Source organism: Larus michahellis, chromosome 5 (genome assembly GCF_964199755.1).
Source record: "Larus michahellis chromosome 5, bLarMic1.1, whole genome shotgun sequence".
Classification (NCBI taxonomy): Eukaryota; Metazoa; Chordata; class Aves; order Charadriiformes; family Laridae; genus Larus; species Larus michahellis.
In genome coordinates this window covers 72,862,927-72,885,707 of record NC_133900.1, presented here as the reverse complement: position 1 = coordinate 72,885,707, position 22,781 = coordinate 72,862,927, and the positions used below count along the sequence as shown (strand labels likewise).

Here is a 22,781-nt window from a genome sequence, read left to right as displayed (position 1 = left end):
TTGTCTATACATACCTTTCAATTATTTTTATAAACTTTTTCCCACATGGTGCCTGTTCTCTCAAAGACTTGCAATGCAAAAATAAAACATAATTGTTACATTTTAAGTGTTTAAAGTATGAAAACAATTAAATACAATTAAAAACAATAAAATGAAAGCTTAGATTCAGTCAAGTCAAATTAAATAACTTTAATTTCATAATAATCTACAAGTATCTGTACATTTTAAGTACACTGTCCTTTCAATTTATGTTCCCACATGTATTTAATTTACACCACGCAAACATGTTCCCTCTCACAGTGATAAGTTATCCCTTAGGTCATTACGCTACTGTCTACAAAAAGTTGAGAGAATAATCAGCTGCATGTCGCTGATCTCTATTTGTCAGTTTGTCTCTTTAAAACACGTATAAAGGCATCTCTTGGTACTTCCACATTGCCAATTTTTCTCATCAGCTTCTTCCCTTCTGCCTGCCTCTTTAAAAGCTTCATTCTTCTTGTAATGTCTCCGCCATACTATGAAAAGGAAAAACATTCTAGTAAACTTAAATGCAACTACGGTACATTTCAGCAACACTAAACTTGAGGGCTTAAAAATAATCAGAAAGGCTAGTTATATTATGACAAAAGATTATTTTACACTCCAAATAGTTATCCTAAAAGGCCACTAGATAAAAAAAAGCAAACGAGCAAGTTAAGCTGTGTTCATTGGGACAACTGAGGGTTGAATTCAGTTACCTAGATATATACATTCATGTAAACCTCGCTGACGTTAGACACAACCTATAGGATATCCAGGTCCCCTTGGAACAGCAGCAGGATGCCAGCTCAGATACACTGGGGCATCTTGACTAGCACTAGGTGCTTACGTCTAAATAAATTAACTGAACGCTTACACAATGTTGAACAAACACCATCCCACGTATGTGCCTAGCAGAATTCTATAATAGTTGTGAGAAAGTGACACTTGTCTAACTTTTTGCAACATGTTCGCTTCACAGAACTAAAGACAAGATAAGGAAGAGGCATCGCGTTTTTCCTATAGCTCTGTCCACTCTTGTTAATAGTTAACTATTGCATATTTAAGGCCTTGTCATGACGTATTACTGAAAACTCCACTAAAAGTCTAATCAGAATCAGTCTCTAAAGAAGCACTTTTATAGTTTCTTAAGTCACCTGGAAAAAACAGTTTAGGAAACATGTGAAGTTACACCTATGTGTGTACACACACACACGTTTGCTGTATGTCTACAACTATTAGCAAACGGTGAGGAGACAGGAGAACACAGACACGCTCTGTTGAGTTCACTCTTCAGTGTGTAATTCTGAAAAAGCCATTACTCTTTCTGATCCGACTCTTACTGCAAGCTGCAACTGGAGGTTACATGAGTTGAATTTTGAAGTAAAAGCTTAAAAGTATCTGTTAATACTCCATTGATGCTTAAGGAGCACAAGCAGAACGTGTCTCCACTGGGTTTCTAGGAAAGACAGGCCTATCACGTTAGCAAGACTCTTAGGTTTACGTACATCAGAAACATCAAAAAATACTTACACATTTTGCCACAACATTCTTTCTGTAAGCTTTCAGCCTGTAAAAGAAAATAAAATATATACATTAACACATTAGAACATCTCCTATACGTGAAGCTAAACACTGAGTTGTCAAAATGCTAAGAGTTGTTTTTCTACTAGTTTTGTATTGGAATCCTGACATTTTCATATTTTGTATACAGAAGATAAAGTTCTAAACAGAAGACTGAACTCACGTGTCTCAATTCTAGAAATATCCCTTAGAGTGCACAATATGTGCATAAAAACTACAATCTTGCCTTTGTATCTAGGATTTCTGCTATGATAAGTGTTACATGTGTGTGGATATGGATACATACACAGAAGTTCTTACAGCACTTCTACTTGGATCCCTACCTTTAATTCTTTTGTCACCATTTACATACTATTTAAATAGTAACAGCAAAGATATGACAAGAAACACAACACCAAGGAAATGGTTTTCTCTAAAAGAAGTGAGTGCTGCTAGGAAATAGTTGGGTGTTCGGTTTGCAATATACTTCCTTTGGAACAGCAGAGTTCAGGTCTTTCTTTTGCTGACTTTCCCAGAGATTAAACTATTCCACAACCAGCCCATTTTTTTCAGTAGTAAGAAACTTTTTCCACTGCCAAAGAGGAAACGGACACATGGGTGTTGCAAGTTATACTCTATCCACTAAATGCAATGCTGCAAGCAATTTAAAATAAGAATACATTCTTTTCAATTAAATTGATATCAACTCCTTCATCAGTCAGAGCTCAAATGTATTTTTTTTTCCCCAAGAGGTCTGGTAGCATAAACAAGAAAAATATGACTTTACAGTAAAATCAAAGTACTACATAAAAGTAATATATAGTAATATATAAAACTATATATACACACACACATTAAAAGGCCATAATTTAAGTAGCTTAAAATAAGGGGGGGGGGGGGGAAGGTAAACAGAAGGGATCCACTTACGTTTCTCTTGCAATGATTTTCTTGCCAATAGCAGCCTGAATGGCTATTTCAAACAACTGCCGAGGTATAGCATCTTTTAAACGTTCACACAGGAATTTACCAGTAGCATATGCCTTATCACTGAAAAAGAAAGTCACCAGTGTTTTCAGAAAGAGTAATACAACCCCCGAAATATATCCACAGACTAAACTGTTTGATAACAGGATTTTAGTAGAGGTTTTCCTCTTTTTAACTCAAAAGATAAGCTGATCAGATCATAATTTTACATCTAATGAGTGGTCTCTGTATGTCACCTGTTTCATACAAACAGGTGATATGATTGTATTAACAGGTCTTCAAATAAATTTAAAATATTTATAATAAACAGCCTGATTATCTATCACACTGAAGCCATTTTGAATACTGTCACAGCTTCAAATGCAATTTTAAACTAGACGGTCAAGGAGGATTTTCATTGATTGTAGGCCCGAAAGGTCAAGAGATCTACATATTACAGAAGTATTTTTAAAACATCTTTTTTTATATAACAAGAAAAAAAAAAAGGTTTAATGTATTCCTGTCACCTGCTAATAAAAATTATCCAACTATATTCAGCATCTGTATATGCTTCAGATTTTGGAAAGAGAAAATGACCAAAGGTCTAAAGAAGCTACTGAACAGATACTTTCATAAGCCATTGAAAACAAATGGGTCTCTTCTCTCTAAAAACATCCATATTTAGTGAACTTTTTTTAAGCAACATACAGCTGAAAATACTTTTATGTGCTTTCACGTAGCAACAATGTGACTCCCTGCTACCTGTATAAAGCAAACAGTTTAAGCATGAAGTACTAAAACTGCTAATGCTTAACCAACATTACTTAAGAAGATACAGATATTTATTTCTATAATTAGGACAAGTGATAATGGCTAGCTTAGTACTGAGCTTAAAGTAATCTCAGTCATTTTTTCTCTATAAATGTAGTTCATCACAATTTTAGATAGACAGATGTAGTCTATTTACAGCGAGAGGACTCTGAGAATTGACTGAAGCAGGAGCAGAATGAATGTTGTCTACAAGTTAAAAAAATAATTTGTCATCTAAAGCTAAACAAAAGGCTATCATTAGTTTTACCTAGTGAAACAGTTCAGGGATGCAAGCTAAATTGATCAAGAGACACATGTTAAAGCAATAACTAACTTTTGCAAGGCTGGCCACTCCATTTTGCATCTTTTCAAAGTAAGAGATGCAGGCACATTGCTGAACACTGCACATTTATGAAAAACACATAAAGTAGCAAACGTATATGAGAGTTATCCCACTCCAGCCCCAAGATCTTTCTGAACACAGTTCAGAAAGTCATTTTCCTATGTCAACCTTCTGAAGTTAAGGAATTCCAAGGATTTCAGGATTGCAGTTGCCAAAAAAATATGAAAATTTCTGGCAATTACAGGTTAGTATTTTAACAAGGACAAAAAAACTAAACCAACACCCCCCCCCAAATTGATCTCGGGATTGCTGGAAAGGGATGCTGAAGTTACAGAATGGAGCCTTATAAAGACTTTGTGAGAAGAAAGCAAGGGGAGAGGCTGGAAACAGGAAGGCATTATTCTCACCAGCAAACCAGTAATTCCCAAGAAACTACAGAAACTGAATCATTTTAGCAAAAAATTTCTAAGGTAATTACATCCGGTAAATATTTACTTTCTCCTGGTACTCTGGCTGGAGACAAAATAACAACAAACTTCTATAGAACAGGAATTATTGGGAGCATAAAATCAATTTTTTTTCAGTAGTAGATAGTAAATGCCATAATGGATTCATCTGGCATCTCCTTGACTGGTCTGTATTTAAATTTTTCCAGCTCCATAAGAGATCGGCATTTTGCATTTCCTTCTCCTCCCTGCCATACATTACCACAAAAACATATCTAGCACTTAAATGCCTCTTTTTCACATCATCTCCAGAAGTGGTGATGTGGTGAAATCCTCACTGCTCTTTTCATACATATTTGTCATATATTAGTGATACACATACATGTTTTCACCATATATTAATAGGAAGTCCTATTTCTTCGGAATAGAGAATCCAGTTAACCTACTTGTGTATGATTGTTGACAGTTCTTCGACTGGATTTCCATTTAGAAGAATATCCATTTTGATAAGGTCCGCTGCCTGGTATCCTGCATCTTCATAATCAAAACTAAACGAAAGGAGTTTAAAAGTTAGTGATGATTTCGTAAAAAGTATATTCTGCACACTTTGTTCCAGAAATTTTTAGACACATTTCTTAATAAAGCACTCAAACTATTTATTAAAATAGGAGCATGGTTTTTAATAGTCTTCATGCAAGACTGGACTAGAAATATACTGCAGATAAATCTCATCTCCAAGGCAGCAGAGGACATCATCCTGTCTTCCAGCTACTGAGCAAGGTAAACCAATACAAAATCGATATTGTTACTGCAATCTCTAAAGAGTTTATTCAAACACTTCTTTTCTATCAGCCGGAAGTTCCTTAAAGCTCCAGGCAACAGAACCCTTCAACACAGCTTTTGAACAGTAAACATCCTTGATGTCAGTCAAATCAAAAACTAACACTGGATTGTTTTCTTTTCATCCTCTCCTTTGGCAGACTTTTTACATGACCCCTATTATCATTCTCTCTGACAAGCAAGTTTCCCTCTTCATCTCCAAACCATATTTCTCCTTTGGTAGGTATGGGCCTCACTGTCTGTGTGTCAGTTTGCAATACCGCTAATCTGGTCCGATCTGAAATATCAGAACAGAGGGGAAAAAAAGTCCTTTGAGAGCATTTGAAAGTACTTCTATCTTAATTGGCTTAGCTAAACCACAGTTGTGTGAACAGAATGTATCAGAAGTACGGTTACTGAGAGCATTAAACACACAAGCAACATTAAGGAGTCAATTAGGAAATAAAAATCAAGAAATAAGACAATGCAACATCTGAATCAAAGGACACCCTGCATAATTCTGCTATGAGATAGCTTCTTGATAAACGGATTGGATTTTATCTAGTTGGAGAGCTAGATCCTGAGAGAAAATTCAAAATCTCCATCCCCCTGATTCTTCTACCTGTCGTTCTTGCCTCCCCACTTCTGCTTATGCTTCTACTTCACGTATACACAAGCACTGCCAAGACACACCTTACCTTACAACACCTATTTAAGAAAACACAAACCAAATTCAGTCCTTCAATAAAATTCATTTTTGTGCTTATCAAACGAATAATGTAATTAGGTATACCAGCTCCTGTCACAATATAGTTTATCTTACTAACAACACGTCCACATACGAGGTTTGTAAGAGCTATTGAATCTCCTGTGGCATAAGCCCATCTGCCATGCAAGATTTTCCTTTCCATTAAATTCACAAAGGCTCTTCACAACCAGCTTCACAATTCTAGCCTCTGAATTTATAGAATCCACCCACAGCAGAACATTTGGTCTAAAAATGCAGTTGATTTGCTTTATTCCCATAATAAAGCATGTACCTAAAATAAGTGTTGTTTGTTTTTAATATAGTTTGTTGAATTTTTTAGTAGCTTTAAAGAATCAGTATTTGGTTATTTTCCTTTTTCCACCAAGAGACAATACAGTAGGAAGTACTTTTTCAGTGACTCCTTTGATAGAAAATGCTCATTGCCACTTTAGACAAGTAAGAACCATGTAGATCATCTTCATCTAGATGAGCAAGTGCCACTCTACATGTAACACTTGAAAAATACATGCATCACCAATGAAAATTATTATTAGGTAGTGAAGCACTTTTAGTGGTTTTCAGATGTACCTCCATCCATTTTCACCGTGAATCTAATTCATTAAAGGTGAAGTAAGACTCGATTTGCAGCACCATCATAAAAGAATATTCTTCACTTGTGCCCTTCCATATCTTCTCCTCAGATCTTTTTTTGCTTCCACCCCTCAGGGTCCTGGGGGAGTGGGGGCCGGGGGTGGGGAAGGGGTACAAGAGAGGTAGTTACCTTGCATAACCAGAAGACAAAGACTTAAGAGCATCATAAAAATCCACCACAATTTCATTCAGTGGAAAGAGGTATTTTAGCATAACCCTGTGTTCATCAATGTACAACATATCCTTCTGGACTGCCCTACGATCCTAGACAAATAAAAATTGTTTCAGTTCCCCTTGAAAGAAGTTTTCTACAAACAAATACAAAGGAAATTAAAATAAACAGTTATCCAGTTACACAAGAGAACTCCCATACTTCAAGCCCCAAAGTAACTTTCTTATTGGTCGTTTGCTAAAGCCCTAGAACAAACTGCAGCACCATCATAAATGAAGTGGTTGTAACTTAACTGGACAAATGATTCAAATCTATCCTCTCTAAAAGCTGCATTTGTGAAATCCTTACCAGCTTCTGCTTACTGCTGCCTTTTAAACGTATAGTTATTTGTCCCCAAAATCTCACTGAAATGAGATTTTCACATGTATTGGAACATTACACAGTATGACTCACAGGCTCCTCTTCTTTCCTGCCAGGAGGGTATCTTAAAGTTATTTTAGGAATTCTTTTTAATAGATCTTACGCTTTGCTCTACTGACATGCAAGTACTGTACTCTGTTATATTATGTACTTGAAATGTAAAAAGCTAAGAAAATATTGTGAAGAAATTATAAAGACAATGTATATGTCAGTCAAAATATTTTTAGTTAGGTGTATTACAAGTACGCTTGGGGAACGTGATTGCCCATCACTATCGTAAATGAACTCCCATGAAGCACTGAAAACATACATGAAGCCTCAGTAAAGTGTTAACAGAAGTTGTATTTCCACGAAAATATTTCTAAAAAACAACAGATCTTATTCCCCTGCTGCAGATTCCATTCTTTCAGGAAAATGGAACTAGCTATGAATTTGTCTGGTGCAGGATGTAGACTAAGGTACTTTATTGTCACTGAGCTTCGTCACTAACTCTCACTTTACTATTTTGCAGTTTAGAAGTACTTTTACACATAAAATGTTTAACTGCTCTTGAACGAAAAAAATATTTCAACAATTACTGTCAAAGATACTATTTAAGTACTAATACCTAGTATCTAGCTAGTATCTTCACTTAAGTATGATAAGAACAGCTTAAAAATGTAAATGACAGAACTAAAATTATATACCAACCTGACACAAAACAATTATTTTCCCAATATATTCATGAGGTGTTACAATAGTACCAAGAACAGTTGGCTCTAAATATTCAGATACTGAAAGTTTATCAGGAAACTGAGCAGGGTTGATAATAGTAATCTCTGCTTTACCATACTCCTGAAAACAAACAAATAGAACAGGTACTGTAATTTTACAAATAAGTGCACCAAATAGGAAAGGCAACAAAAACAGCATTGAAAAAATACTAAATAAATGTTTCAATTGCTTGGAAACACTTGTGAATTACGCAACCAAAATTGATACCGCGCAGAATTTTAAAAGAGATTTCTGCATCACATACAGAAGTCCCTTGTCAGTGTATCTTTAAACATTATTATATAGAAAGATTATAGGAATTACTTTCACTAGGAAAATGGTTTTTTAAGCATTTTATCCAGTGAATATTAAACAGAAGAGGTGCTTAGAACTAGGACTACTGCCCAGGGAAAGAAAAAAGGCTTTCTATTCATTTTCCATCTCTCTTGCCTGTAGAGCAAGATCTTCCTTATCGTATCTTATATAGGATGAGTCAAGTAAGGCACAGCTTCAACAAAGACCTGCTTTAAGTTTTCTGCAGTTTGGTGATGGGAACATTCCTCTCTAAACAGAACTTTGTGTTCAGGCTCCCTTTCAGGCTGAAGTGGGCTTAAAAATTAAGTTTTCGATTCTTGCACAAATGCTTTCATTACGTATTTCTTGTAGACCAACATCCTGATAGGGGCTGAAGTCATCCTTCTGAAGTAAGGATAAAAGGAAGGTCATGCTTCTTACTATGTACATACAACCTCCCCCATGCACTAAGGCAAATGATTCTATCGCTTCCACTGACAAGGCAACGTTCCTGAACAATGACCCAACTTCCAGCACTGTTTGAAAACAGTGTCCCGCATCAGTAATCCAGAATCACTTATGTACCAAAACGTGTCAACCACTTCATTCACAGCTGCTGCACTGCCTACGGAACCAAAACAACTGGGGAGATAAAGCATCTATGCCTTACACCTTGCAAGTACAGCAACCTTTCTTATACAAGCTGTATAGAATTTACAGATTTTCTGTAGTGTTTAGAGGTACATGTTGGATAATAATGAGCTAGCCTATTTGCAGCCTCCCTTCAGCAGGTGCCCTTAAGTCCACCTCTCTCTCTCAAAATCAAGCACAGTAATTTTTTTTTGCGCTCAGTTCAATGAAGTTTACACATGCCTATTTCACTGTGATCAAAAACTCGCTTGTCTTCACCAGCCCCTGCCACTCTATAGTGGCATTGCAAGCTATTCCTAAAAATGTTTTCTGGCTGATAAAACCTGATTTTAAAAAGTGTAGATGTTTAAAAATGTAGATGTTTATTATACAAGGCATTTAAGCTGCTATTTACATAAAGCTGTAATAAATTTAACATACCTTTATCAACTTTGCTGAGGAAAGAACAGCTTTATATGGAACTGTAGGTGCAGTCAAAATAACGGACATGTTATACTCTTGCTCCAAACGTTGATTAAAAACTTCCATATGTAAAAGACCAAGGAAACCCAGCCTGGGAAAAAAATAACCTGTTGGTGAACATACTTGTATATCCCCTGGCACGTCACAGTGGGTTGTTTTTTTTTCTTCTCCAGCATGTTTACACTGCTAGTCTGGCAGTATCAGGCACAGTGAACAATCTCCAAATGATCCTACGGTTGAACAGTTATGAGTCTTTGAGAACAAAACCTATCAATCACAACAAACTGCACACTCTCTGCAAATACAGAATGTAAGAAAATCAACTGCTTTTGATCTTTACCTATCATTAATTTGAATTAAAGCTCCTAATCTTGAATTCATTTTAATTCAACCTTCAGCAGACTTTAAACTGGCATTCCCAATTTACAAACCACTCCAAAAATGAAAGCAGTATAAAAGCCTCACCTCCACCCAGCTCCTAAGGCAAGGCTACTGTCACGATGCACAGTTACACTGGAGTCATTCAATGTCAGCCTTTCCAAAGCACTTTTGAGATTATTATATTCTGTTTGATCTACAGGATACATTCCTGTCAAAACATATTAGATAGAAGTGATGTGACACAGAGCTTTATCTAGTATATACTTAGCTTTCAAACATGCTTTTTACAGTGAACACAGTAATGAAATCAGAATTAGCTTACTTTCTTTTCCAACTTTTTTAAAATGTGAAAAACAATAGGATTTTTTTTTTTCCAAAAAAAAAATTAGTTAAGATGTAGTAGTTTTAGATTACCTCAAAAAACCCAAGAATTAACATTGAAACCATAATGGTAGGAATACTGTACTCATCTAATCTTTCATAGTTGTAGAAGATGCGCAATTGAGTATAACCATTATTTTGCAGGGCTGTAACGTAAACATATAGGTTAAGCATAAATGAATAAGCAGACAAACTTCACTGAGATGTTCCTTCAAAGGTAAGAAGTAACAGGAAAAAAAACTTGCCATATCAAAATTGTGAATGTTTCTATATTCTTCTGAAATTAATAAAAAGCAGCTGTCTTTATAATTACTGCCTGAAGCAGGTTCTACTGTACAGCTTTTCACATCACCATGTGTTCAGAAAAATGTAAATTGCTCTACAGCAAGAAGCAACACACATGCACAGAAGAAAAATTTACAGAATTGTATTTTTCTAGGTTGACTGACAGACAGCACGATCTCCAAGAGACAGTTCAAGTGAGTTTTATACATTCCATCACAACAAGCCTAGAAAGTGATTTCCAAAATTTATTTCTTTCTAAAGCCATCTCCCATAGCATTTGTAGTAGTTACTGAAGCTGGTGGCAACAGCTCAACAGAACTATTCAAGCTTAAAAAGCCAAGTATTTTACAGAATTTACATTCTGAATATTAGCTTTGGTAGTTTACCATATTTAACAAAAAATAAACAGTTGTTAATTTTTAAAAGAAAAAAGAATTCACAATAATTATGGAAACCTGGTTATCAAGATGAAGAACTCCAGTAAATGGACTTCATTTTTTCAAGTCTCAGCTGTTCCTTTCCAGCTATCAAGAATTTACTGGCTTTAGAAGCAATAATTGTGTCTAAAAATACATGTTAGTCTTGTATTCACCTAAAACCAGTCTGCAACTATTATGAATCTTGTCTGTTGAGTCACAGGGAAAATTACACAAAGCTATATAAATGATGTGCCTCTGTAGCTTAACTTTGATACAATTCTAATCCTTACAACTCTTAATATACACATAGATCATTTTAGAAGCTCTAATAGCTCTCCAATTCTTTTTACTGGAAAAAAGTAATTCTACTTTTTATCAGTTTACTCCTCACCTGCAAAAACCATTGGCTTCGCTGACTTAAAGCCAGGCAAAGGCTCCACTGGCTGTTTATACAAAAACAGCGTGTCTCCTATTTGGGCTTCTGTTACTTCTTTCATTCCAGCAACCAGGTAGCCCACCTGTCCAGCATATCTAAATAAAATAGGCATTATATGGACATGCTTCTTGGCGTTATCAGTACTGCTATTTTCCCCCACTTGACTTATCCCACTCAGAAATTCAAATAAACCACACCCCCAAAAGCCTACGTATACAAAAGCCAGATTTAAGTTGTTTCTCCTGCGAACTTTATCCCAAGGGACAAACTATCTGATGACTCAAGCTCCTCTATTTCTGTTACAGTTAAACAGTACATTTATAGCTCTGGATTTTTAATTCTGTGCTACTCCCAGTTTGAAAGCTGGAGCTAGAAGGAACTTCTCAAGGATCTAATAAAAAGGATCAGAACAGTTCCCAGCTGCCACCACAGCAAGTTTCACATACTAAGTGGCAGAAACAACAAAAGACAAATGCCTTCCATCAGCACATAATGTTGTTTAGGAGAGAAACCCGTGGTAGATAAAAAGTAAAACACAGTGTACTGGTTTTGGCTGGGATGGAGTTAACTATCTTCATAGCAGCCCCATATGGTGTTGTGGATTTGTTAATTAAATGGTGCTGACAACACACCAGTGTTCTAGATAATGCTGAATAGTGCTTGCGCAGCATGAAGGCTTTTTCTGCTTCTCACTTTGTCCCTCCCGGCAAATAGGCTAGGCCAAGAGGCTGGGAAGTGACACAGCCAGGACAGCAGACCTGGACTGAACAAAAGGATGTTCCATGCCATACAACAACATGCTCAGCAATAAAAAACAAGGACTGTAGTCTTTCCAAGGTGGCTGTTGGTTATACACTACCTTGTCTGCTAGTGGTGGGTCTGCTTGTGGGAGGTGGGGAGTAACTGGTTGTCTTTGCATCGCTTCCTGTCCCCCCGCTTTTCTTTTTCCTTCACTTATTTAACTGTCTTTATCTCAACCCATGAATCTTTACTCACTTTTGCTCTTCCAGTTCTCTCCCCTGTCACGCTTGGGTTGAAGGAGTGAGCAAGTGGCTGGATGGGTGCTTAATTCCCGGCTGGGTTCAACCGAGCACACAAAGTAACATAGTCTCACTGAGAATCTCCCAAGAAAAGTCATTAACACATACTTGGATGCAAACTGATAAAGCTTCTCTGCTAATTCTAAGTACCTGATTTTCTTCCCACTGCTGCCATGAGGAGCCAGTTTCTGGAAGCTGTTGCATTCAGGGATTTTAAGTTTTCCACCCTCAAAATATGCTGCAGCAATAACTAAGATGAAGCCCCATTCCCTTCCACTCTCAAATAAGGTAGTTCCTAGAAACAAATTGGACAGCTGAATAAGAATATCAAACGCTAGTCTTAAAAATACCTAGCTGTCCAGATGCTCCACGTGCTGTGGATGACAGAATGACTCCCTCCCCCTACCACTGCCCAAAAAGCAGTCCCCAAAACCTTCTGCCTCAGCATGCCCAAAATGAAAAACACTGACATCGAGCATTAAATTACAGATAATAATCATAAAAAACCCCACCAAAGAACAAGAATAAAAAACCTAAACATCTCCCAGCCTTTACCACTCAAAGCAAAAAATCAAACAGAACTGCAGGATTTTGTATCTTATGTTGATTTGTGATTTGACCCATTGAAAGAAATTTTTACTTACAGTTTATGGGTTGGCTGCTCATTTGGAGTCAGAATTCCGACTTCATTAACTTCGTATCTTTTCTTTGTGTGCGCAGACACAATTTTATGCCCTTTCTGAATCTCCCCACCAAAGAGAGCAATGTTAGCTATGACGCCTCGGTAGTGGTCAAAGGTAGAGTCAAACACTAAGGCTTTCAATGGATCAGCAGTATTACACTGGGGTCTGTCACAAAAAATGTAAATAGATTAAGTAGTATGTTTTAAATCAATATCAAATGAGCAAACACCCCCAAAACTTCCATATTAAAACAGATAAAACTACTAATTTTCAGTAAACAAACACACACCCGACATCATTTCAGTGTTTCACTATTATGCAGCAAATCTTCACTTTTTTTTTTCCTCCCATGTGCAATAGCAGTACAAATAGAACAAAACCAAATCCATATTCGTCATACTTATTTCGCAACAGGTGAAACTGATACTTAAAATGTCGCATTACAGGGGAAACAAAAATTCAACAGTTACATTCCAACAGCTGAGAGGTTTTTTTTGGAAAAAAAAATAAAGTCCACTGAAATTTTAGTTTTGCCATCTTTCATGGAAACCTAATCTCAGTCTTCATTGTGGTTTCTTTTAATTATAATTATTAAGTAGTTTGAAGACTATATTATTAGCAGTAGGAAAAAAGATTGAAAAGCACTATGCTGACTGTAACTGAACTGGAATTCAGCAGCTTTGTCACCAAGTTCCTAGATAAAAGCCTATTTTAAAGGTTGGGTTCAGGATATGAAACTGAGAAACTCTAAACACAGCAGATTTCAATTACCTTTATCAATTTAACAATGCAACATTCAAAAGGAGTAACAGCAAACATAGATCCTCAAACACTGTTTCACGGAAGCTATGTAAACATTCGCAGACGTGTCACCTTTAGTGGATCACCTCTCATCTTTCATTTCATTCTGAATGAATTCATTTTCCTCTCCCACTTCTAAAGAATAAAGAATTCTTCTCTGCTGACATTCATGCATTCATTTTTTAAAAGGCATCTCAACTGTGACGTGTCATTTTTTCTGGTTTGCAATTTGAAACTGACTTAACCACCTCAGACATTAGGTTTCTCCCACATCTTTCATAAAGTATTGACTTTAAATAGGCAAAACTAGTCCCATTATACTGTATAAAAGCAACTCATGGTTTCCTACTTAACCTTATAAGGTTTCATAACTAAATACAAAACTTACGGTGGAATCTTCTCAATGACCTTTTGAAGAACTTTTTCAACATTTGTTCCTTGTTTAGCAGAAATCTAAAACAAGTCAAACAGCAATTTGATAAGACATGTGTCTCACGTGAATTCAGTATCTATTAAACAGTGTCACATTTACTTAGACAGTTTTGGTTGCCACAGATACTACTACCCATAAAAGCACTGTGAAGCACACGTTAGAATGCTATTACTATGAAATGCTTATTTGATTATAAATTATTCTGTAACTTTTTTTTTCTCTCCTGAATGGCAATTGTTGTTACAGTAAAAGTGAAAACAATTTACAGACCCATAATGAGGAACAATTTAAAATCTATCTGATGTCATGCATCAAGACATACCTGTCAGTTAAAAATTCTAGTATGTTCTCCACGAGACAATTTTTAAAGAAATTCATGTATGTCAGACAAAGACAGAAAGACAGATGACACCCTGTTAATTTACTACGTGTACACATCTTTTATTAGCTACAAAGTAGATACAGATATACAATCAATCAGACACGTTATAAAACTTTAAGAGATCTTACCCTTACACATTCATGTATAGGGATATCAAACAGCTTCTCAATTTGTTTTTCAACTCTTTCAGGGTCTGCATTCTTCAAATCAATCTGAAAAACAACAAACTTAAATATACAGGCAATCGCCTCTTCTGTATGATCCAGCACTGTAGTTTCCAAATATACAAGTCAAGGAACCTTTATGATTTTATGAGTAAAACAAAGTTCTTATTATCTTCTAGCTATTTTTTCATTATATATTTCTATTTGAGGATAAGTTTCTTGTAAGTCTTCTACACATTTAAACAACCCAACTATTTAATATGAAACTCTAAAACCTTTATTACCTTATTTATGACAGGAATTATTGCAAGCTGCGCTTCAAAAGCAAGATAGAAGTTTGCCACTGTCTGAGCCTGAATACCCTAGAAAATAAGCATTAAAGAAGTTTAACATTTTGTTGTTTCTTCTTTTATAAAGCATACTATACAATATAAAATTATTTTTCTGTTCTAGCAACTCTTTCATTTGGGGGATTGAAAATAAGTTATTGATTATACACTTTGCTGAGAAAAAACAGAACATTCTTAAGTTATCATTTCTCATAATCTGAATATAAGTAGACAAACTAATAATGCTGTATGTATAACCACATATATGCAATTATTTATAGATTACATAGTATTATGCAAACATTATGCACCAAGTACATATTTCTGTATATGTTATTTATTTCTGAATAACCAAGATTATAACAGGTACCTCAAAAAACACTCTTTGTCCACCACAAATTATTCACAAATGAACTAAAACAAAGAAAAAGGGATGTTTATAAAACTGCAGTGACTCCAGAGGGCATGAACACACCTTCAACTTACCTTACAGCTATTTTCAAAAAATAAAGACAAAGTATAAGGTTTGTACCTCACATTTCTTTCAAAAGGATGGCAAAAGGACAGCTCTAATTAGAAGAAAAAGGAAGATTACTTCTCCAGATCCAAGTACCATGCAAGGAAAAACAAAAACAGAGGGACAGGGATGCTAATGAATGAGATTATAAAGCCTAACGTGACAAGAGAGGGCAGAAGGGGGTGGCAAGGAGAAGAAGGAGAAGCTACTTCTTGTCTTCCCCTTTTTTTACAACAGATCAAGTGGAAAATTACTTATATGGGGATATTCGTCATGGTTATATGGGCCTAACTTTTTAGGGAACATAAAGTAGTAAAAAAAAAAATTATTCAACAAAAAAAGAAAAAAGGAAAAAAAAAAAAGAAGTATGCAAGACCTAAATCTTCAGAGTTACCTCCAGAATTCAGGCTGGCATGAGAAACATTAGCAATTATAATGAAAAAGTTGAGTTTGTGAGCATTCTGACTAAAAGGCAAATACAGAATACCAAGAATCACATAATAGTTAAATATGACAAAAAATATACATACACATTAAATATAAAAACATCAGCACATTCAAAAAATATATTTGTTACTGAAGCTTACTTAAGAAGTTCACTTGCCCACCAAGCTAGGAAGGAAAAAGTGTTCATAATCATTGAATGGAAATTACATTTTTTTCTGTATAACAAGGAAAACAGTAGCATTCATTTGACCCTTGTACAATCCAATCATAAACATGCCAGAGAGAAAATTATCAAAATACTTTGTGAGAATGTGTCCATATTTAAAATCATGTTCCCATAATCCTCATATTCTAGTCTGGTAACTGTTTCTTACGTTCCTAGCACTGTACAAATAAAAGTACCACTAAGATCTCTAATTTCACCTCCCTCCCAGTATAGACTTTGTGAATTTATGAGAGTATCACCTTACAAACATTTTACTCCCTCACTCTCCTGCTCCTCCTGAAACATTAGTCAAGAACCTATCAATCTAGCAGATACAAAACTTCTCAAGTTTCCAGAGTAAGTTTATTCACATTCAGCCTATAGTGTCCTTTAGCTTTAATGCTGCCAGCATTGGTTTGTATTACTGACAATCAGAAACACAACCGCAATTAGTTGTAACTAACAGTGTGGTTGGTTGAACAAATCATCGAGCTTTCCAAGAAGAAACTGAAGGTGCTCAAATGGGTATTTGTACAACAGCTAGAAGCTCCCCAGACTACCATTTGCAAAGTTCATACTCTGTATAAAGTAGGATCTGATTCTTCACTAATCCTGTGCTTTTATTGCTATGTCATGGAACTGCAATAATGATCAACACACAAGTATTTGTCTCTAGAATTTTTTTAAAATTCCCATTACTAGCCTTCTGCAACGTTATACTTTTATGGAGATAGCCCAGGGGCAGAAACACTGATGGAAAAATAATAGTAAAAAAAAATAATTAAAAAAAAAAATCTACTCTCTAGCTTGCTTAAAAAAATTGCTGAAATTCTAAGTAAAAAACAAGAATTAAGAACTCCACCTCATTTGCATCCACTACAAGTATGACACCTTGACAGGCAGACAGAGATCGTGATACTTCATAGCTGAAATCTACGTGGCCCTGTGGAGAAAATAGATGTTTACAATTTCAGGTACTTCTAGAGTCTTTTGCAAAGATTTCTATATTACAATGTTTTCATTTGTATATATGTTCACAATTCTTACAACAAAAAGAATTTGAATAAACACAAGAAGCCAGAAATTTCCTACTTTTAAATATAAAGACATTTAGTTTTGTGGGATTTAAACACTGTTTATACTTAACTTACTGGCGTGTCAATAAGATTTAAGAGATAGTTTACTCCTCCATGATTGTAAAAGAGAGATGCAGATTGTGCTTTAACTGTAATTCCTCTTTCACGTTCCACTTGCAGTTTATCCAGCACTTGTTTATTACGGTCAGTTTTAGCAATTGTTCCTAAGATTAAAAAAAAAAAACAGTTTTATTACCTCATTTAATACATTAGCTCTCAAAATAAATAATTCTTGAAAAAGCCATTAAACAGGAGAACATGGGACTTGCAGCCGCAAATGAAGCTTTTCCATCTGATTAAGCTGAAGTTAGATTTTTATTTAAAAATAAAATTATATAAGTTACATAAAACACTTTACTGAATAAGCAGGATACAAAACATCATGTAAGTCTAAATCGGAGATTAAGAAGTAGCAAAGACTCCATTCAGTGCTGAATAACTTTGATGTTTAAAAAAAATTTCACCTCCTATCACTAGAGAGCAGCTCCATGGTTCCAACCAGTGCCAATCTCAAATGTGAAAAGAACGTTATCATAGAGCTTGACAGACCTGAATTCAAACTCCATTCTTTCACACGTGTCAGGTAAAATTGCCCATAGTGACACACAGGAGGTAATCATAAAGAATAAATTTAATCAAAAACCTCTCCCAGGTTTTGTTTTGCTCACCCCTTAAACAAGGAAAGCAAGACTCTTCCAAAGGGTATTTCTGAGTAGCCAATTTAAGCTCTGCCCTGAAATTAGTCTCCTCTTGGGAGATACAGCAACTGCTTTACAGCTTACCTTAGAGAACCCTACAAGGAAACCTTTGTCTCTCTCTCCCACAAAAAGCTTAAGTTTCAGAGTCGCTTCTAGTTATGAAAAATCCCTTAGCACTTCTGTTTCTCACTTTCACTTTAAAGGGGGATAGTTTTTCTTAACCTCAACAATAACACCAAAATAAAAACACTGAAGTCCAAGATGCACTCCCATGAGGACAAAATAAATAGCTCTGAAAGTAACACAACTTCACCAATACTTAGAGCAAAGGAAAAAGCAAGGCTATATAGCAGCTGAGAATCCAAGGAATTTATACTTAATTACTAGCAGTTATTCTACTCACTAAATCTAAAGCAACAGAGCGATACATTTCTAAAACTTACTATGCAGCATCGTATCAGCTTCAGTACCAGTGAGCTTCACCACCATGAAAGGCAGTCGTTTATGGTTTGCTCACAAGAGGACATATCGTTACTTTAATCTTAGTACTAGCAGCTGAAGTTCCTCTCTGTTTCAGTAACACTTTTGAAAACTACTCTGTTCAGAATTCCTAGGTTATGACAGTCCCCTTCTGTCCACTCCAAACACTGGCAGTAAAAACGATAAACTTGCTGTGTATTGGTCTAATGGACGATGAGTCAGGAATAACAGGAGCAGCATCCTGAATGAGGAAGTACACTCCTTTTCAGTCTCTTTCTAAAATACATACTTCCTTTAGTGAATTACACACCTCCTTACCCCTACTTGTAGGCAGATCTCAACCAGAAAGTCTATCATATTCACATCTGTAACACTACACAACTGGCAGTCTAAAAGCACAATCAAACTGGCACTAGAGCAAAGACACTAGAGACTAGAGCAAGTGTAGGGTCCTGCACCTGGGAAGGAAGAATGCCAAACACCAGTATATGTTACGGGCGGACATGCTGGGAAGCAGCTCTGAGAAGGACCTGGGGGTCCTGGTAGACAGCAAATTATCCATGAGCCAGCAGTGTGCCCTTGTCGCCAAGAAGGCCAATGGCATCCTGGGCTGCACAGGGAAGACTGTGGCCAGTAGGTCGAGGGAGGTCATTCTCCCCCTCTACTCTGCACTGGTGAGGCCACAACTGGAGTACTGTGTCCAGTTTTGGGCTCCCCAGTTCAAGAGGGACAGGGAACTACTGGAGCGAGTCCAGCGAAGGGCAACCAAGATGATTATGGGACTGGAGCACCTCCCTTATGAGGAAAGGCTGAAAGAGCTGGGACTCTTTAGCCTGGAGAAGAGAAGGTTGAGGGGGGACCTGATTAATGTTTACAAGTATCTAAAGGGTGGGTTTAAGGAGGACGGAGCCAGGCTCTTTTCAATGGTTCCCAGCGACAGGACAAGGGGCAATGGGCACAAGCTAGAACATAGGAAGTTCCGTTCAAATACACGGAAAAGCTTCTTTACAGTGAGGGTGACAGAGCACTGGCACAGGCTGCCCAGGGAGGTTGTGGAGTCCCCTTCTCTGGAGATTTTCAAGACCCGCCTGGATGCAGCCCTGAGGGATGTGCTTTAGGCAATCCTGCTCTAGCAGGGGACTTGGACTAGATGATCTCTAGAGGTCCCTTCCAACTCTGAAGATTCTGTGGTTCCGTGATTAGAAGTTTTAGTAATAACCAAAGCTACAGAAACTTACACATCATCTTACCTGTTGAGCGAAGGTAGTATAAAATGAGAACACTTACCTGTAATTTCCAACAATCTGTCCGCTAGTGTACTCTTGCCATGATCTACGTGAGCTATAATACTGAAGTTTCTAATGCTTTCGACGGGATATGTCGACATATCTAATTTTTCCTGAAAAACAGAAATTTATTTTCATAAACTGTGGTTACAATCTCTACATGCAATATGACCTGGCCTTTAAAAAAGAATTAACTAATTTCTCTAGAAGAGGCACAGGTTGAATAGAAACAAAAGCTTAAATTGTTACCAGTGTTTGAAATGCTAACATTTCATTTTACATACATATACATACATATACATTCATTTATTACTCTGAATAATCACTAAGTATGCTGGAAAGCATTGCAAAAGGTACTGTGTTCTTATGAATACACTTAAAACAGTTTCAAGTTTGTTAAACTGCTAAACTTAAGGATTTAGAAAACAAGATTCAGGGGACCATTAAGGAAATAATTGCTCACAAGCATGGTAAGAATACAGCAACATTACCTAGCAGCTTAGGGAGCAGTGACCTTATCGTAAGGAGCAAGTAGACTTTGTGGAAAAGGAAACTATAGGTAACACTTATCTTGGCTAAATGAAAAAAAAAAATGCAGAAAACCAGCCTGACTTCCTTGGTTCACACACAGAAAGGTCCAACACTAAAAAACTTTGTGTTATTCCTGTTCATTCCAAGTAACAGAAGTGGTTTCTTTGCTTCTCAAAGCTTTCAGCATCAGGAACCTGGAGATCCCTAATAGCAATCAGCAACACTTTACTGAAAAAGTCCAGTCGCCGATTTGAGAGATACACAAAGCGCATCCCTCTTACACGGGCTATGCACACAGCTCTGGGACAGGCAGAAAGAAAGAGTGTGGAGTTCTTTGCTAGCACCAATACACAGCATCAAGCAGCATTACCTGCCATGTCCATGTGCCAGTAGAGGTTAGGGGCTGACCTGCTGGAAAGCAGATCTGCAGGGAGAGACCTGGGGGTGCTAGTGAACAAGTTGACCAAGAGGCAGCCATGTGCCCAAGAACACCGATGATCCCCTGGGATGCATTAAAGAGAGTGCGACCAGCAGGTCGAGGGAGGTCATCCTCCCCCTCTACTCTGAACTGGTGAGGCCACATCTGGAGTACTGTATCCAGTTCTGGGCTCACAGTTCAAAAAGGACAGGGAACTACTAGAGAGAGTCCGGCGGAGGGCTACAATGCTGATCAAGGGACTGGTGCACCTCTCTTATGAAGAAAGGCTGAGAGACCTGTGTCTGTTTAGCCTGGAGAAGACTGCGAGGAATCTCATCAATGCTTATCAATATCTAAAGGGCGAATGTCAAGAGGATGGGGCCAGACTCTTCTCAGTGGGGCCCAGCTACAGGACAAGGGGCAACAGGCACAAACTGGAAGACAGGAAATTACCTCTCAACGTGAGGATAAACTTCTTTACTTTGGGGGTGGCAGAGCACTGGAACAGGCTGCCCAGAGAGGTTCTGGAGTCTCCTTCTCTGGAGATATTCAAAACCTACCTGGATGCATTCCTGTGCAACCTGCTCTGGCAGAGGGGTTGGACTAGATGATCTCCAGAGGTCCCTTCCAACCCCGACCATTCTGTGATTCTGTCCCTTTCAGAATGTCTCGGATTGGAATGACAAGTCTACTTGTCCTACTGCCAAGGGGACACAAATGCCCCTGCAGCGGGAAATAGCTGCTACAGGATGCCACGGCCTGTGTGGAAAGGCCACCTTTTACAGGTAGGGGACTCGCCGCAGGCCCACTTCGGGCAGTCCAGACGCCCCCCCGCACGCCATCCCTGCTGGGCCGCCCTGCGAACTCACCTTGCCGCCGGAGCTGTACAGCCGCCCGCAGGCGGCGGACAGCCATGGCGGAAGGCAGAGCGGGGTGGAGGGGAGGCGGGAGCTCGGCAGCCGGGCCCACCACGCCGCCGTCCTGCCGGCGAGGGCCATGGCGCTCGAGGCCGGCCTCACACGCTGGCTGCACGGAGGGGAGCTCGGGCAGCCTCAGCCCCCATCGCAGCGCGGCCTCAACGGCTCCCCAACGGCTACACAAGGCGCACACCAACTGCCGCCTCACAGAAGGAAGCGCCGGAAGTGCTCCCCAGAGGCGGAAGTGGTCAGAGCCCCGCTTCCTTCCTCCCCCTGGAGCAATGGCGGCGGGGTGGAGGTGGTGTCCCGTCCTGCCCGGCTGCGCCTTCGAAGCCTGCCGCTGTCGGAGTTCCCCCGGGAGCTAGTTTCAGCCTCGCCTCAATAAGCTGCGGGCGTCACTCGTCCGCGGCTCCTCGGGGCCTGCGGCCTGGCGGGCCGCGCCTTCGCCTGGCGGCGTGGGGCCTCTGCCCGCGCCTTCCGTGTTGGCTCGCTGCCGGGAGCCAGCCGGGTCTCCTGCAGCGGCCGCGTAATGCTACTTCAGAGGTGCAGCAGTCTCGGGGGAGAGCCTCCATAGGGCTTTCCCCTTAGCTGTCTGTAAAAAAAACTACAAAAGCCAGCAGTTTGGCCCGGCTTCTGTTACATGGTGTCCTAGCAACAATGATGTCTGGGATATATATACTTCTTTTCTAGGCACCATTAGTTATAGAAAGCACAAACTGTATTTTTACAAGTTTTTCAAATTTCTGGAAGTTTGCTTTTTGTGGGTTTTTGTGGTATGAGATCGCTCACAAGAACAGCTTCGTTCCTGATTGTAGCATCTCAGTGCTCCTGCAAGGCATAGGATGTCATTGTTTTGAAATACTTCTTCACTGGCATTATAGAGGAATCTGTTTCTTGTATGTCTACAGTGCTGCCACAATACGGCTGTTCTGGCCTTCTCAGTTGTTCTTTGTAAAATTGTAGAAGCAGAAGAATGTTGTCATATTCTCAGATCTGTTTTCACAGAATCATAGAATCTTCATGGTTGGAAAGGACGCTTAAGATTATCGAGTCCAACCAAACAACCTACAGTCTCTGCTACTAGAGCATGCCCTGAAGTGCCACATCTAGACGTTTCTTAAACACCTCCAGGGATGGTGACTCAACCACCTCCCTGGGCAGGCTGTTCCAGTGCCTGACCACTCTTGCAGTAAAGTAATTCTTCCTAATATCTAATCTAAACCTCCCCTGCCGCAACTTCAGACCATTTCCTCTGGTCCTGTCATTATTCACCTGGGAGAAGAGGCCAACACCCACCTC

The 22,781-nt window shown here is 38.3% G+C and overlaps 1 protein-coding gene across 2 annotated transcripts; it reads right to left on the bottom strand.

The window, feature by feature from the left end:
• Positions 1 to 11: 11 nt before the first annotated feature.
• GUF1 (GTP binding elongation factor GUF1) lies at positions 12 to 21,708 on the bottom strand. 2 transcript variants are annotated; one of them, XM_074587954.1, is made up of 17 exons: positions 21,435 to 21,708; positions 19,618 to 19,729; positions 17,168 to 17,316; positions 16,879 to 16,959; positions 14,803 to 14,880; positions 14,483 to 14,566; positions 13,928 to 13,992; positions 12,700 to 12,903; positions 10,971 to 11,110; positions 9,579 to 9,702; positions 9,072 to 9,204; positions 7,644 to 7,787; positions 6,492 to 6,625; positions 4,590 to 4,691; positions 2,509 to 2,628; positions 1,552 to 1,588; positions 12 to 515 (listed from the first exon to the last, which is right to left on the bottom strand). In XM_074587954.1, exons 1-17 carry the CDS (start codon positions 21,561 to 21,563, stop codon positions 378 to 380), a joined length of 1,974 nt encoding a protein of 657 aa, XP_074444055.1. In that variant the 5' UTR covers positions 21,564 to 21,708; the 3' UTR covers positions 12 to 377. The 2 variants fall into 2 exon arrangements, with proteins under 2 accessions (XP_074444055.1, XP_074444056.1); XM_074587955.1 differs by lacking the exons at positions 12,700 to 12,903; positions 13,928 to 13,992; positions 14,483 to 14,566; ... (3 more) ...; positions 19,618 to 19,729; positions 21,435 to 21,708 and adding an exon at positions 12,206 to 12,314.
• Between the last annotated feature and the right edge of the window lie 1,073 nt (positions 21,709 to 22,781).